The sequence below is a fragment of the Alosa sapidissima genome, chromosome 12 (genome assembly GCF_018492685.1).
Source record: "Alosa sapidissima isolate fAloSap1 chromosome 12, fAloSap1.pri, whole genome shotgun sequence".
NCBI lineage: Eukaryota > Metazoa > Chordata > Actinopteri > Clupeiformes > Clupeidae > Alosa > Alosa sapidissima.
Window position 1 is genome coordinate 25,651,209 of NC_055968.1, and position 18,030 is coordinate 25,669,238.

The following is an 18,030-nucleotide window of genomic DNA, read 5'->3' on the forward strand; positions in this document are numbered from 1 at the left end:
ACACTACAGTATCTATGATGATGCTTCAGAACTAATTTTAGCAACACCTACTGTAGCGCTACAAGAGTATGTCCAGCATTGACATGCACACTGAAGGTAGGAGAGGAGAAAGACTGTGGGGCGGGGGCATAATCAACTAACAGGAACACTAGGACTATGATGAAATGCAATGTGACAACGGCCACAAGGGGTGATTTTGTACACCACACACACACACACACACACACACACACACACACACACACACTGCAATGTTATGTCACAGTATTGAGCCCCCCTCCACACACACACCCACTCATGTGTGCATGCACGCACACAAACATACAGAGACTAATCAGGCCGCCCTTCTGTTGGTCTCAGAGACAGATGACCCCTTCCAATACTGAGTGACTCACTCAGCCTCCTGCTCAACCACGCTCTGAGATGCTGATAGCACCAAGACCATCCCACCCTCTTTCTCTCTATCTCACTCAATCTCTCTCCCTCTACATCTCCAACACACACACACACACACACACACACGCTTTTCTCTGACTCGCAGTGGAGAGTCTGTCTGTGACAAGAGATCTCTCACCTGCAGTCCCTCGACATGGCAGCCGACTGTGAGCCTGACAAGCAGCCGTCTGGAGGGGGTAGAGGGTGGGGTGTCTGGAGGGGGGAGAGGGTGGGGTGTGTGGGGGGCATTCAGCTCAGAGGGAGCAGGTGCTGAGGAAGCCTCCGGGAGCACCAGATAATTCTGTCACACACGTGACTACTGTGTGTGAGTGTGTGTGAGTGTGTGTGTGTATTTATGTGTATGTGTGTGGGTGCATACTGTATGTGTATGTGAATGTGCGTGTGTATGTGAATTTGCGTGTGTGTGTGTGTGTGTGTGTGTGTGCGCGCGCGCTTGTATGGGGGTGAAGGAGAGTGCTCTGATAAGTGACGCCAAGCATGAGACACACTCACACAAACTCATGCTGCTGAGGTTTATTTCTGATATCCGTGGTCGGTGGGTGGATGAATGTGTAGAGGGGGGGCACTCCACTCACCAAGTAGTCATCTGGTCTGATTCCAAAGAGCTCTCTGAAGTAGCGGAACGCCACCGGGGCGTACGTCTTAAAGCGGAAGTCTGGGTAGTGGTGGGCTGGAGTCAGATTGCTGCCTTCACTGGTGTAGGAAGATGCAGAGAGAGAGAGAGAGAGAGAGAGAGAGAGAGAGAGAGAGAGAGAGAGAGAGAGAGAGAGAGAGACAGACAGAGAGAGAGAGAGAGAGAGAGACAGACAGACAGAGAGAGACAGAGAGAGAGAGAGAGAGACAGAGAGACAGAGAGAGAGAGAGAGAGAGAGAGACAGAGAGAGAGAGAGACAGAGAGAGAGAGAGAGAGACAGAGAGGACAATAAGGAATACATTCAACCATTACAAGTTCAAACATTCACAAACAACTCTGGCAACACTCCAGTTGAGAGAGAGAAAACCAGTACAGTATGTATTCACTCCACCCACTCTGCCTTGAGTCAGCAGTTTCCCTTTGGGATATGTTATCGTCATTAGTAAGATAACACGTACACGGAGGCAGGCGACTTGACTCGATCTGAATCAGGAGCCCTAACTAATCATTGCTGGCTCCTCTCGTTGTGCTGTGGCGCTATTGGCCAATGGGGGCTGTGGGGTTACCTGGGGAAGAAAATGCTCTCGACCACGTAGAAGTCCTGCATGAGCACGTCACGCTCGGGTTTGGAGCTCAGGTTGCCCACTGTGTAGCCGATGCCCAGCTGAATGGCCCCCTTCAGCGCTGACGAGGTGGTCTGGGGGATGGAGCGAGAGGGACACAAGAATTACAAACACAGAATGTAATAGATGACCGTACACACACATCCGGTCACCACTTCTCCTTAACCTTAATGACAACTTGAGGTGGTCAACACCTCAAGACTTCTCATTACCATAATCAGTGTCACCACAAGCAATGAACCTGAAGAACTGAGGTTAAAGAATAACCTGCTTGTAATGTTTGCTTGTAAAGGTGATGTGTATATGAGCTGATGGGATACCTTCTTGTATGTGGTCTCGCCGGACGCGTCCACACCCCTGTGGCCAATCTTCTTCCCCTGGCCATAGCCTGGCAGACCTGATGATGAGGGCATCTGGAGAGAGAAAACAGCACAACATGAAACACACCACCCAAACACACACACAAAAAATCAGTGGCCTACTGCTTTGAACCTGTCTAGTCTGATCCGTTTTTATCTATGACTAAGGTTTCAATGCAAAAAGGATAGTACTTGTGTGCGCGCCAACATCTGAGGCAACAGGCGTCAGTGCTAACGCTTTAGATCTCAATGAAGCAATCTTTCGAGTGGAAGATGAACACTTGTAGCTAGACCCCCCATCATTAGCGTCAACGTACCTCTGTGATGAAGGCCTTTCTGGCAGCAGCATCTGAGGGGAGAAGAGAGAAAATGTGATTATTATGTGGTTGCCTGGCAAAGGCGAATTCTCACAATCAAAACAAAAACCAACACAAGAAAATTGAAACGTTTTGAACTTTGAAATGCTCAGAACTCAAAGACGTACGTTGCATTGACAACAGCGCTCATATCTATCCGCCTCTTTACTCTTTATTCCCCAACAGAGCCCGTCTTCCGCTAATGTACAGAGAGGACGTCATCAAACAAATGGCCCTCACAGTGAAGCTAAAAACAGACGCGTAATTACAAGCTCACTCTATGAACAGCCATGTGTGTGTGTGTGTGTGTGTGTGTGTGTGTGTGAGTGAGAGAGAGAGAAACAGAGGGGAACGAGCAAATCCCAGTCAATTCAGCTGTGCCTATATAAAAGGCCAAGGGGGGTGGGGGTGCTGAATAGTGATGGTGGGATGGTGTGAGTTCATCAAGGCTTCCAGTGTAGTCGTAAGCATTGAGCCACATCAACAGCGATCATTATTAGCAGCGGGAGGAGAGGCGCCAGAAACGCCGTCTCCATACGAGACAGCACTGGGTGGCCAGCTATAAGCAACGTCCTTACAAGTTATGCCACCCCTGCCGACATACAATTCTTCTTTAACCCCAGCATTGACGAAGACCTGAATGAATGGACACACAGGCAAAAGAGAGTGCTGATGGGTTTGGACACACACAGGAAACTCCCATCTCTTTTGAGCTGCCTAAAAAGCAAATCACGAGCGCCAAGCGTACTGGCAGCCAGCTGACGGCTGTGAGAGAGCAGCATATTGGTTTGGCAGCGTGCCACCGGCTCGCTACAACCGCCTGGCCAATTATACCTTTTCAAAGTAACACTTTATCTGAAACAAGCCAATGCCACACACACACACACACGCAGCAGAAACATCCTTAACAACTGGGTTTCAAAACACTGGGCAGTGGAAGACCACTGGTAGCAGGAGAGCTAGCATGAAGAGGATGGGCCAGTTGAGGACAGTCTACTCTATACCAAGGGGATAAAGCTGCCCTGCTGGGGTGGAGAGCTCACGGAGGATTACATTGCCCCTGTGAGATAGTGTAATAAAAGGTCCTCTGTCTGAGGGTCTGTGTGACTGTGACTGTGTGTGTGTGTGTGTGTGTGTGTGTGTGTGTGGTGGTGGTGGATGGGGGGGGTGGGGGTCATTTACTCCTTTCCCCTCTCCTGTTGCTCTCTTCCCCCCCTCTGCTGTCCCTTCCTCTTCCCTTTATCTCACTCATTCTCTCACCACCACCACCTCTCTCTCTCTCTCTCTCTCTCTCTCTCTCTCACGAATAGGAGGCAGTCAAAATGAAATCCCTCAGAGTCCGATCGCCAGGGGACCACAAGTACCACAAAACATAAAAAAATGCACAAGGACGCTCACAGAAACACCACTTTTCCCTTCCTTGCTGTGTTGGTCCAAACTCCGACAGGAGTCGAGTGGATGGCGACCCAGCCCCTTCACTCTACCAGTTCACGGCTCAAGCACTCCATTCAATGCCTCTCCAGCCAGGAAGGGGAAGAGAGGGGTGTTTAGGACCACTGGGCTGGCTGTGATTTTACACAGCACTAGTAGTCAATGCCTGCTTTCTGTTCCATCAGTAAAGGGCTGGCACGCTCCCTCCTCACGATTCCTGGACAGCATGAATTAATAAAGGGAGGGTGTTTGCCATCAGGGACAGCTGTACAGAAGGGCGTCCGTCATCCGTCTCCTTTAAGCTCCTCCACTGTCATTCACCGGAAATAAACGAGTCAAATGAAATAAAAAGTCCACATAAATAGGCCTGGCCATCAATTACGATACAACAAAGCAGGAACAGCTACTAATAGGCTTCTGGCTCGGCACACGCTATAGCCTTTCCCTTGTGAAAGCTTCATGAAAGAAAAGGCTGTCCGAGTATCCAACTAATAAAGCCAACTGCCATTTCAGTCTGGCCCAACTCCTGTGACAGATTCATCTCCCCAATAAGGAAGCAAACTGTTTCACAGACAGAAGGGCGGTTTTGTACTCAAAGCTATGGGAAATAGATCAAATGAGGGAGAAATACCTCCGCTGCCTTAGATGTTCTACGTGAGATGAAAGGGGACATATTGGCTGATGAATCAGCAGGAGGCTGATCCATCTGTGTGATCACAATTAATTTCCTCAGGAGCGCCAGTCTGCTCCGAGAGGCACCGCAGGAATTCTGTCCTAGGCCCCCGTTGTCGCCGCCACGAAACCAACCCATAATCATCCCAGATGCGCCGGCTGCACGCGCTCCCATTCATTCTGCCACTCCGCTCCACTCGCCCGTTGCCATGGCACCCTGATCGAGGTCAACTGGCTCTTTATGAGTTTGCACGTGCGAGTGGAATCAACAGACACATGCCGCACGCCCAGCCCTCCTGCTTGCTTGCCTGCCCGCCTGGCTGGCTCGCCTAGCATCATACAGAGCATTTGCTGCATGAGAACGGAGATAATAGCTGCGCTCTAAACAAAACAAAAGGACAACACAAACAACAACAACTGCCGTGGGGTCAGATTAGATTGCGACCTCAAAGAAGTGGACATCCCACAGTTGTTTATTAAAAAGAAAAAAAGAGAGATAAACAGGACACGACATTCCATCTTGATAGTGGCACAGCTATCTTAACAATGTCAGATATGCTGCGGCCATTCAAATTGTCAATCTTTTTAAACTATAAGATTATGAGAATGAGTGTGAAAACCATTAGTACTGAATCTCCATAACAACGTGATCCAAGAAGTAAATTAGTTTTGCCATCAGCACAGAGAGGCATTGCACTAGGAGTAAAATAGATGCTGCCTGTTTCTCTGCTCACCAATGGTTACAGATTTACCAATCCAAAACAACAACACTGTATTCCACATCAGAAGAGAGAGTGCAAGTGCTCAGAGTGCAAGTTCCTGCTTAGCAAATTTCATACCAAGAGAGAAAGAAAATCTCTTCAAAATATTAATATTCATAAATTACTGTGGATCACAATATTTTCCTCAGCAAGATGTTGCTCTTGGCAAGTGAGGGTTCTTTCCACATCCTCAGTCCTGTAGGTCCAATACTAAAAAGAGCAGGTTGTTTGTGAGAATTGTGAGTGAGAAACTATGCAGTCATTCAGCTTAGGTAATGAGTAACTACTGTTATTGAGTTATGCAGATGAGACAGAGAAGTGAGTAGTGCTGTACATCAAGTACTGAGTGAGAATGGCAGATTGGGCAGGGAGGAAGCAAGCCCTGCAGATTAGGTACTGCTTGCATTAGAGGAGGAGCTTTGTAAAAATGAGTGCTCTGTGTGGATTATGATGATGAGTGAGCGAGTCCTGTAGATAGGATGGGGAGTGTACTGTAGAGTAGCTACTGTACTGTACACCAGCAGGACACTGAGGGAGTCCTGTACTCTTGGTGTGAGGCTCTGATGGGGTGCCTACGGGAGGCGTTTTTGTGGGCATGTGAGATGAAGAGGTCAATCACAGCAACTGTCTTCTCTTCGCGAGTGTTTTTCCATGACCAGCCAAGGTTCACACACACACACACACACACACACACACACACACACACACACACACACACACGTTGGCTCTAGTGACTGACTCCTCGTCAGGTTTGACGCCACGGCCTGGCCCTTTCACATCTCGTCTCCATTCCTCCACCCTCCACCGCACGCCAGAGAGGCTGCCCACATATAATTACAGTCCCGTGGACTTGCTATAGTGAAGCTGTTTAAGAGGTTTACACATTCCTGACAATTACACACACACAAACAAGGCACATTCCAGCGTCCCACAGACAGAAAGTGAGGCGTGTCATCTCCAACAATTATAGTCTTGGGAAATGTGTGAAACCTTTTGTACTCATATCTAGGCCCTGGTATTCTATAATGGCATTTAGCTGTTAAAATTAGCATACAAATCCTCAAACCAACAAACCTCATGGTAAAGTTCTGCTAGACAATAATTAACCAAGTCTCCCCAGAGAAGGCGTTGATATCTTGGGGATCTTGAATTTACATCATTAAATTAGAGAACTTTAAGCAGGCATAGAATGGAAAGCTGCTTTTATCCTGCCAGTTGTGCCTGAACTGGCAATGCAGGGATGCTTTCACATCCCCACTTTTAGCTGTCACAATATCCATAATCGAAAACACCGTCCACGGTATGTCAAAATTAGAGAAGTTGATCATTGCAGCGGTAACCTAATCCTCTTCTGAAACCTTTGTTTTATTTGTGAACATAGACAACTTTCTCTGTCATGTATTAGTGGGCCACACATGCCCTCAAAATGGACAAGAAGAAGCAGAATGTCTCTGTAAAAGAGTACAATATCTCGATCTGATATGATTTTGATATGACAGTTTGTATTTAAAAAATAAAGTGTCACTGCAATGAATAGAAAGCTTCCTAAACATAATCCAAAGTATGTAGTAATGCCATCATTGCGCTGGTGAGTCAAAGTTGTGATCCTTTTAGCAAACACATCAATGTGCTGTCAAAGACAAAATTATTCATTTAAATTCGACCTCTGTCTATAACTTTAGACAGGGATTGAGACACATTTTGTATGAGAATTAGAGAGAGAGCGCGCACATGCACCGATTAGTCCTCTTTTCTGATTGTTGGTTTCAGGTCGTAATGAGCTTGCTAATTCACCATGACAAGACTTGAACAATATGAATGTAACTGTTCTAAAAAAATTAATAAATGCAATGAGATGCAGGCGGCTGGAGTTTGGTTGAGTAATTTATCTCCTGTTGCTCAGGATGTGAGAGTGCCAGTAATTGCTTCATCCAGGCTCACAGGTTGGTTAGAGCCTTGTAGCTACTGTAGCTAGCTCAGTGTTTCTGAAATGCTTTTATGAAACACCAAGAGAACCTGATCTTTCTATGTGAAACTGTGAAAATGGCATTTAGCTGCCAGAGTCCAATCCCCAAACTCCCGTTAGAGCATTAAAACTTATTCCAACGCCCATAGACTTTGGCTTTGTTTGGTGCATGACTACAAAGCTACCTTGAACCTAAAATGCGGTTGTCTCCTCCTTTAAATCTCGGACTTCAAATGCTTCAAACTTTGACGCAAATCCAGATTCAGGTAGAAGATGCTGTGGCCTGTTATAAGACGTCATCAGCATATATTAGCCGCATAAATTCCTCAGCCTAAGTATACCTTCTATGTTAACATCAGCCTGTTCCATTCTGTCATCCTTAAGTGATGGCTTCTGAGATCAAATCGAAGATATGCCTAGCCATGTTGTGTGCTAACTTCCAAGTATTTTCAAGTGTGGTAAATAATCCAACAGAAGATCAACTTTTTTTAACAAATACTCTGACAACGGTGACAAATCATCCCCTTATAATTATAAGGTTCTATCTGACATATTTGTCAAAATTGAGTTATTGAAAATCTTATTCTGTGACAACTTTATAAGGTGAGGGGAGGTGTTTCTTGAAGTTGTATGCATTTTTAGACATTATATTTAAGAGTTTTTGTTCAACTTATCAATATAACTCTATGGATTCTAAAATTCTTAAACATTGAATCTCAATATCTCAGACCTACTCAGAATGCAGATAATTCTTAAAATTCTAAGGGGACGAAATGGCAACACTCTTCCTTCCTAGATCTGACAGTAGCCATGTTTACATGGACTCTTAACTCGATTAGAAACACAATAACAACTCAATTAGAATAAAAATTCTCATATAAACACCCAATCGGAATAAAAATGCCTGATCCGATTTTAATCGTAATGAAATCGTAATGAAAGAGGTGGTGTATTCTGTTCCTATTCCGGTTGAACAACCATGTACGGTCAATCGGATTGCCTGCTGTATCTTCGCAACAATGGCTATTCTGATCAAAGATTCTAAAACGCTTGTGAGCACCTGATCGGAACAGAGCGTACTCCATGTAAACAGACGGCATGAATATTTAAATCCGAATAGTTTAATCGGAATGACAAAAAAAACTGTCCATGTAAACGAGGCTACTGTAGCCTAACCTGACTCTCGCCAGATGAATTTCGTTCTGCTTAGCTCCGCCTAGCTTCACTCACATCCACCTGGGACCTCTTCCGTTGAGAGTGATTTCTGCACCAGATTTTATGGTAGAGCCAATCAGGACGCAGGGCGGGAGTTTCATAGATGTGATGTAACGTAGAAGCGACTGTGAGACTGTTCTCAGCGTCACGGGTTGGCTTCGAAGTGAGTGGTTGAAGTAGCACGTCAATACATGACGGACAAGTGGCTTATCCAATCTTATGCAAGGATTTTTTAATAAGGCCCAGCCTTCTGAAGCACCACTCCAATGGATTGATCCCAGATGGATGAGTGGAGTTAGGCGGAACAAAATTCATCTGGCGAGAGTCAGGTTAACTGTAGCCTGGACTCACTGTGATCTAGACATGGGAGGCAGAGGAAAGGGGTTATTCCGTGTCAAATCAGATACGGTTGTTGCTGGACCGTCTCAGATTTTGTTCAAACCTTGTCTATTTCAAGAATGGGTCCCAAAACCAAGGCCTGTAAAATATTTCTGTTCAAATCCTATGTCTTCATATTATTTTCAACCCTTTAAATTAATTAAATGTTACAGTCTGAAAAGCAATGTTTGGGCATTCATATAATGAAAAGTATTATCCATAGGCAGCCCAAACTTTGTAGGTTGGAAGATAAACAATTCTCAGTATAATTGAACCATTAAAAGTTGGTACAGCACTCATTAATTTTCTACAAAGCCCTAGATTTGGAGTGCAAAAAGAGTGACATTAAGGATAGTATAAACTTGCTTTTGTATGCATTTGGTATCAATAATGTTTTCCTTTACATATTTTTTTTTTACAATAGTTGAGCTCTCCACATATAATGGGCTTGTAGATTTTAAGGATTAAACAAGGGGAGGTTGTGTTTTTTGGTCATTTTCATAGGATCAAAATGGTATGTGGGGTAGCTAGTTAGGCATTTGAAAATCTATGTGAAAGGAGCTCAGTGTATGGGTATTTAGTGTACAAAGTATATATATAAATTGAGTCAAAATCATTGTTTTGCCTCAGGATCAAGAATGAAAACATATAGGTAAATAATGTAACCAAGTAAGTGTATTTATGTATGAATGAAACATGGTACAACATTGACACTTTATACACAAAATTACTACTGTATAAACTGAGCTATTTCCATGTTGATTTTCGTGTTCCTACTAGCTACCCCACATACCGTTTTAGTCCTTTAAACATTACCAAAATGCAATCACACCTTGTTTTATCCTTAATATCTTCATGTGTATTTGTTGCAGAGACCTCAAATATTGGCTCAACATTAATTAATAAAGCATTGTATTGGCAGACAAGAATGATTGTTGCCATGTGGATACAAAAAGAATGAGTTTACAAGACCTTTTTCCATATTTAGGGCCTTATATGAAACTAATGGGCATGAAGTACAAACTTTTAACAGTTCAATCATACCAAGAACATGTCTGTCTTCTACCCTACAATGTTTGGGCAGGCTAGGAATAATGCTTTTCAAGATATTAATGCCCAAACTTGGCCTCCAAGATTTAGAGTGTAAAAATTATACAAAATCAAGGGTGAAAAAATGTAAAACAAACCTTTGTAATTTAACAAATATATGTTATATGTAGGTTTTACTTTTGGGACCTAAATATTTGGTAGACAAACTTTGAGCAAAATTTGAGACTGCAGCAACCATTTTCCTGGATTTTGTCTGATTTGAGACAGAATGACCTAAAGAGGTCCAAACTCCTGAGAGTGTAGGGAGTTTCAAACCAAGCAGGACATAAGCTTGTTATATCTGACAGCTGGAAGGTGAGAGGCTTTGCACTGTCAGTATTTACCATACCCTTTGCCTAAAAGCTGTCAGCCTGCTGCTAGCTCCCAATCAACTAGCAGAACTGGCATGGCACATCTTGGAATGTTCTTTGGCTCTTATCTGAATATCGCTTTTCTGAAAAACATTTTCATATTGCATTGTTTTGTCAAGGACTGTGACGAACTGTCACACATGAATGTCTGCGAGCACAAAGTGATGTGCTAAATCTGCCTAACAGTGGAGAGGCACAAGGCATTTTTCATTGTCAATGTTGATGATGAACTGCCTCAAAATGACAAAACAAAAAAATCAGGGGCAGTGGGCGACAGTGTGCTCAACCACTTCTAATGATTAATCCTCCCCCTATGCAGGGATTAAGGCCAGAACATGCGGTCACCCTGTCATGGCAGGTGCCTGTAATTTATTTCATCTGGTTAAACAAAACCCAAACATGACACACTAAGATCGCTGCCTGACAGTACAGCAACAAAAACTGAAAGCAGCACTCTGTAGTTGAGTTTGTCCAACTGAAAAAGGATTTCACTCAGTTTTCTAAAAGGTTTGTCTGTATGCTTCGTCATAGCTGGCCTCTCACAGACTATAGAAGTTGATGGAGCAATATGACCCCACCCCCTCCTATCCCACCCTATCCACTGAGTCATGGCAGGCCAGCAGAGCCTCTGACCGGAACCACAGAACCACTGTAATGCATGCACAGAGGAGTCCCAGGCTCGCTTCATCGCACCATTTCTCCTCCCTTCACGTGTCTGTGAAATTCCCACCGCTGTTTAATTGGCCAACCCACCCCGCAAACCCCCCACCCACCCTCGATTACTGTTCCGCTGATTAGGGTAGAGGTAGTTGCATGTGTATTCATTAAGTGAAAATCGTCAACAAAGACTTCCTTCACCTCCAGTGGTCATAGGTAGGTGTTGGGAACACAGTGGACTCACAAATTCCAATTGTTCTGCTTCACCCCCCTCAGCTTGTAGCGAGGACTCACAAGTGTAGAACTGCAATGGCACCATGAAGCATGTACATTCACGTACACCTCACATACACCTCTGCTGAGGACAAGTCAAGGTGACCATCTCAATGATGAATCAGAAGACTGAATGACCCAAAGTAATGAGCATAGAAAGAGATGCCCAAGCTCGCTTCGCCCAGGCTGGACGATTGGAGAAAGCAGGCGGAGACGGCCACAACCATGAGTGATAGTCCACATCAAAATGCACTTCCCTCACAGGACGGTCCCCGCCTGAGCAGAGGTGTTGGGAGTGGATGAGCGGCATCTAGCACCGTGGTCTTCGGGTGCGGAGCTAAAAAAAGCAGACCTCTAGGCTGAGGGGGGAAGGGGATTAGAGAGACACTATTATGCAATTCCGGCTTGTTTTTCTTCACTAGGAAACCCAATCTCAAATTGGAAGAGAGAAACAGCATGAGCTGTCAAGCACAGCGCAAAGCATTAAAAATAAAGGCTAGTTTTTGCCTCCAAAATCGAATTGATGCAAAGCCTAATAAAGACACCAAAACAGGATTGTGATGGCCAGCACATGATCAGACAAGCTTGCAGCCAAACTCTGTAGGTGGACTTGCTTAACAAGGAACATTGAACAATGAGCTGCAATGTAAAACTATAGGGCTACAAGAGGGAAAGGAGTTATCTATTGCATTTCAGCTACAGTATCAAGACCTCACCATACCTGTCTTTAGTCGAGCTCTACAGATCACCACAGTTCCCTTACAGGAAAAAAAAAAGTGTCTGGTGGCTACCTGCCCTTAACTTACAAACTTCTCCATGCTCCTCCGAGATTCTCTGTCTCTTAAAATCATCTTGACATTTATCTATCTAACAGCACTGTGCTGACGAGAACAGCACAGTCAAATTAATCCTTCTGAATCCTTCAAAGAACAGCAAAACATGCAATGAGGATGTACAGCCCAGAATAACACAATTGATTCAGGCTTTTCAAAAAAAAAAGTCCACAGTGTATAAAAGACTCAAAAAAGTTCAAACTGACCAAATAAGACTACCCGAATGGAGGCGAAGACCTTGAAAGCTTTGAAATGGCATCTGCCCATTGCATTGAGCAGAGAATGAAGGCTTTGAATCACTGACTATAGCCTTCGACAATGTATCAACGTCAGCATTTGAAAAGAACTGGCCTGTAAAAGGCATACATGTAGAAACCAGAGCAATAGGTGAGAAGACTTGGACGCTGATTCAATAGTGGTAAGCAAAGGATGAGTATCCAATGCTAGCCTTGTTCTGAAATGCATGTGTGAACAGAAACCATTAGTTCCATCCAAAAACAACACACCCATAGTTCAGATCAAATTATGAAACCACTTCATTTTAACATTTAATCAGCCAATATATTTTGCCAGCAATGCATGGAATGGGCATATTGAACAGGATGAAATAGCTACAGTGTAGGGCTTGGATGAGGCTAACTAGAACACTAGAAAAGCTTTAAAAACGGAGGCTTTGGTGTTAGATAAGGTCCCAACTGGACAAGAGCCAGTTTTACAGGATTTCATTTCACCTGAAATTATTTAATTGAAGGTTTAAGCAAATATCTCTTTACAGATCTTATATTTACTAACTGGACTAACAAACCAAACTTGAGTGTTGAGTCACTGACAAATTGAATTCTAGTGGCTTAAAACGTCTCTTTGGCTCTCAGTTGCAAGCAGGCAACTTACAACAACAATGCAAAGCAAATAACGATGCAGATATGCTTATTTAAGTTTTCGGCTTATTCAAATAATAATAAATAATTTACATTTAGGAGGAAGCTCCATGAATCCAGCAAACTTGACAGCAATGGTACTGAATTAATATTTTCTCCAGAAGTGTGGCTGCAATGCTGGACAAATAGCCAATTATGTCAGAACCCATGTCAGGAAAGCAATATTTTCGGTTAGCTTACAAAGACACCTAAACATAGGAGCTGAGGAGCTTCACCCAACGGATACAAGATTCCTAGCTGAATTTGACCAAAAAAGCTTTCCAGAAGATCACGCAAATGGCGTAATTTGGTTCCACATTATAAAGTAGCAAGGTGACAGATGAACTGAGTAAATAAGGCTAGCATGATAGCAAGCTGGCTATCATCATAGATTACAAAGGAAGCTTTAACCAGGTTAGCTCTCCTGGTTCACGTGAGTCTCTCGTCTAAATTCATTTGTCACGCATTATGTTGCCTTATCAGGTTAAGATGTATCAAAAACGGAAGAAATAGATCAAGATACTTGTTCTGGAGAAGGCATCCCCTTCTTATTTTGGCAGAGTATCGTTAGGTTCAATTGCCTGAATAGACCTCACCTCACATTAGCCTTTCATAGAAGGTTGACACTTGACAGCTAGCGATATGTTGACTAGCTGGCTAGCTAGCTTGTCTGACAGTAATACAGGCTAGCGAATATTAGCAACGTTACATTTTCTACGTTTAGCCGTTTTATAATAGTCTGCATGTGATGCATAGAATATTAAACTATGTATTCAAAATAGCATTACCTATGTCGCCTGCCTCCATCCCATAACCGACACCAATGACTGTTTCAGTCTCATCGGATGCTGCGGCCCCAGATAACGGACTGCCATCTCCGACCTCAGACAGGCTAGCCGCTCCCTCTGCTTCCATTCAGAATTCCTGGTTTAAAAAACAGGACGACTCCCCCGGATTTAAACCCACCACTTGTGATTCTTTCCGAAAAACGCAAAAAATGTACGTGAGCGAAAACACATGAAACGACAGCAAAGATACGTGTTCCGTCTGTCGTCGTCTTCTCATCTGTGTTCCAGGGGTACTATTAGTGCAGATCTTGCCTTCCACGGCATTTGCGATCAGCTGCTGTACTGGAACGGGAGGGATGTGACGGATTCCTAGCTGCGACTGCTCCCTATTGGTGTCACGTCACACATCATCCAAAATGTGCTTGGCCTGTTTGGCAGAAGAAAGTAGCCTAACCTCGGGAAATTGGGGATGCAACACTGGAAGCTTAGAAAGTATTTACTAACTTGTAGTAGGCTATTAGTATCCTTCACTTATGCATATTAGCTCGACAGCTTGCTAGGCCTAGGCTACACAGTTCTGAGCTATAAGATCTTAACAATAAAGAATTTCAACTCAAATTCAAACTAGCCTATTCAGTGACAGTAGCCTAGGCCAGGGGTTCCCAAACTTTTCCACGACAAGGCCCCCCAAATACCACTAGGTTCTGGCCAAGGACCCCCTTGATGTGTTATCAAACCCATCGACAATACTACGGCAAATGTAAAAATACATTAAGCTAATCCTAATAATTATTTTAGCCACAAGCACTTCACGATGGAGCATACAGTGCGTATTGTATTTGGGGCTTTCTGCTATATGAGAGCTATCACTCTACTATTATTCCCAGTCATTATCATGGGAAATATAATGTTCAGATATGCCTCACATTATTATAATGGCATTGTATAACAACCCTCATAGTAATAGGTATATTTTACATTTTTCAAATGTATTTATTTTTTGCTTTTATTTTTCCTTCCAACTTGCTGAGGCCCCCCTGGCATCCCCTCGCGGCCCCCACTTTGAAAACCACTGGCCTAGGCTACACCCATAAGCCACTGACCACTGGTTGTTTATCATGATCAGCTGAATTTCATTTGGAATGTAGGCCAGGCCACCCAGAGAAGGCCTAATATTAGGCCTAAAGATAATTTACCCTTAATTTACCCTGAACTATGCAGTTTTAAATTACTAATATTTTGTGTTTTCACACATAACCTAAGGCAACATATACTATTACAAACAGCCTACAATTAATACAATTAAATGTATTTTGTGTGTGTGTGTTTAATATACCAGACACTCCAACTGAGCTTGTAAATATCTTTATTGTCACTATCATAAATCATTTAGTTTGCACTCAGAGAATACATTTCTATTAATGAAATTCAGTCCTAGACCTCCTGTGATGGTGTGGTGTGTTGAGGGATTTGGGTCTTTCTAGTGGGTCATCAGGGAATAGAGGGTCCTCCCAGAAATGTTGCACGCCAAATGCATCAGGTCTGACCTGTCCATGGAATGGGTTTAGAGACAGACCGTCACTCATCTGGGGCAGAGCCTCAATTCCCCAACTCATCACTGGAGAGTGAGTGGCAGAGGGGGGTCAGTGGGACGGCATATCTGAAAGAATTACAGGTAATTCATGTCCTTCAGATCCTTCTCCACCACCTGCAAATGAAGAGTAAAGTCATGACTCAGACTCAAAGGTAATTAAGATATAAGGAAATAAAGAAATACATAGCCTTGTTGCATTGGACTTACACTTGGATCCTGCAGTGGTGAATATCTCTTCACAACATGCCCCTCTCGGTCAATAAGGAACTAGAAGAAACATTTAATTAAGTATATTTTAATTTTACTGTCAAAAAACTTCTGACATTAACATTGAGAAATTGAAAAATAATCAAATGGTCAAAGACCAAACTAACACTTGTGTGTTGTTCACACCGTGCACACACTCATAGCCTAATAAATGTTCTTACCTTGGTGAAATTCCACTTGATACCACTAGAGGTGAGAAAAACACAAGTTGTCATTTCTACCAAATTATTATTCACTATCTATGTTGTGTTTAAGCTGTGCTTGTATCAGATAATGAAATACACCGGAATCTCTTGAATCTCTTAGACCAGTGTTTCTCAAACTTCTTCAGACCAAGGACCACTTAATCAATAAAAAAAACCTCACGGACCACCTAGCTAAAAAAAAAGAGTACACCTACTTCAACAGTTTATTACACAATAGGCTTACTCACTGAACCACCTTGCTTATTGTCTTTGCACCTTGCTTATTGTGTCAGAGGATTCATATGATTTAAACTGGCATAGCTTACATAGGCAGCGTTGCAGAACTGTTTGGACTTACATACAAGTTGGTTCATATGGCAAACAACTCTTCTATATTATATTTTACCACGTCTGCTCACGTACCACTTGGGATAGCTTGCGGACCACACTTTGAGAAACACTGTCTTAGACAAACCTCTTAGGAATAGTCTATAGGCAAAATTCCCTTAGAAAACTAAAAAACTTTTAGTTTTCTAAGGGAATGCTGACCAAATGCTTACATTTAAGACAAATACACAAATACAAATACCATTGCTTTGTGAAACGAAGAGACAACTTCATACTGCAATATTAAAAGGTCAGACCTACTTGGTAATGGACTTTTGCTACTTTTTATTCTTGCTTATTTTAAAAATGGACTCACTTTCCCAGGAACCCCTTGCCATTGGGCTGCCCCTTCAGCCACTTCCACAGAGGGTGGGCATTTTCCCCATTGACATTGATCTTACTGAACATGTCAAACTGGGCATTGTATGATTTTGCAAACTCCTTGATCTGAGCATTACTGCCCGGCTCCTATATTAAAAGATAAAAACAAAACATTTACTTTTAGCCTATGCTTCACAATGACACGCTGTATATATATATATATATATACATGTATACACACAACAACTCCACTCTATACAGTTTGTGCAAGTTTGGACTATTCACAGTAAAAGTAATATTGCTCTGATGTACACATATCACGCATCTGAAGAATTGTTGCTGTATTTTACTCTTATACTGTTTGAATACAGTTATACTGTAAATTGTAATTTTATGCATAATCGGGTGCAAAAGAGCATCATACCTGTCCTCCAAACTGGTTGGAGGGGAAGCCCAGGATGCGTAAACCTTTCTCAGCATACTTGGCGTGCATCTCTGCAAACTGAGAGTAGTTTACGGGGGTCTTACCTCATTTAGAGGCAACGTTGGTGATGATGACAACGTAGCCCCTGACCACAAAACAACAAAATGTTTAGAACAGCTGTACAGTTAGACACCACATTTTAAAGTCAACAGTTATCTCTTAAATGTATTTCCCCTTTGGATTTCATTACATGCATCATTGGCATGGTTTTATCCACTATGAAGCATTTGTCAGAAAACCCACATCTCACCTGTATTTCTCAAGGGACACCTCGTTGCCATCTATATCTGTGGCTGAGAACTCATAGATTGACTTGGCCGACTGCCAGTCCTCCACTGGTGCACACTGAAACAAAATTTGAGAAGACCATGCAACTCACACAAAACTCCACAGCTCCATAGTGTTTTCCTCAGGAATGCACTAGCAAATTTCAAGAACTGGACTTCACAACATAAATATTCCCATACTAGAACAGTACAAAAATAATTAAAAAAAACTTGCTTATGTTTCCACTAGATTAGGTCTTTGAAACATGACGTCCATTTTGAAAACCTGAGTCACACTTACCATAGTCTGCAGCAGGAGAGAGAAAATAACAGAGGACCCTAGGAGACGCATGGCTGCCTCTCAGTAACCCTGAGCAGGCAGGCAGCGAACTGGGTTATAGTCCTGTTTCTGAGTTTACAAAACACACTGCTCAAAAACCTGCACTGTTAAGGACTCTTATGGCAAATATCTTGACTGACACTTCATTTATAGGTCTCCAATTAATCATTAATAAGGAGTTAGCCTGTGATCTCATAGGTTGCTTTATGCTGACAACCAGAGCTAAGAGGATTATCATTCCGGCCTTTATACAGTTTTCTGTTATCACTAGTTGAGTAAGAACAACAACTAGGTACATAGGGCATAGCAGTCTTACACAACGGAACAGATTATCTGGCTGCATTAAGTGTGGAATGAGTCATGGAGGATCTGTTCTTTACAGTTGTTAAACATTACAGAAATGTTGA

General features: G+C 43.0%; 1 protein-coding gene and 1 pseudogene across 6 annotated transcripts in view; both read right to left on the reverse strand.

The window, feature by feature from the left end:
- The window catches only part of pip5k1ca (phosphatidylinositol-4-phosphate 5-kinase, type I, gamma a), a 31,800-nt gene extending 17,662 nt beyond the window's left edge, over window positions 1–14,138 (reverse strand). For all 6 annotated transcript variants that reach the window (XM_042057200.1, XM_042057201.1, XM_042057204.1 and 3 more), the window contains exons 1-5: window positions 13,780–14,138; window positions 2,390–2,421; window positions 2,034–2,126; window positions 1,657–1,787; window positions 1,032–1,149 (exon numbers count right to left, since the gene is read on the reverse strand). In XM_042057200.1, coding sequence (XP_041913134.1) covers window positions 1,032–1,149; window positions 1,657–1,787; window positions 2,034–2,126; window positions 2,390–2,421; window positions 13,780–13,906 — 501 coding nt within the window. In that variant the 5' untranslated portion in view covers window positions 13,907–14,138. The remainder of the gene's footprint in view (window positions 1–1,031; window positions 1,150–1,656; window positions 1,788–2,033; window positions 2,127–2,389; window positions 2,422–13,779) is intronic.
- A 990-nt stretch (window positions 14,139–15,128) lies between these two features.
- LOC121678423 lies at window positions 15,129–17,973 on the reverse strand (annotated as a pseudogene).
- Window positions 17,974–18,030: the final 57 nt, after the last annotated feature.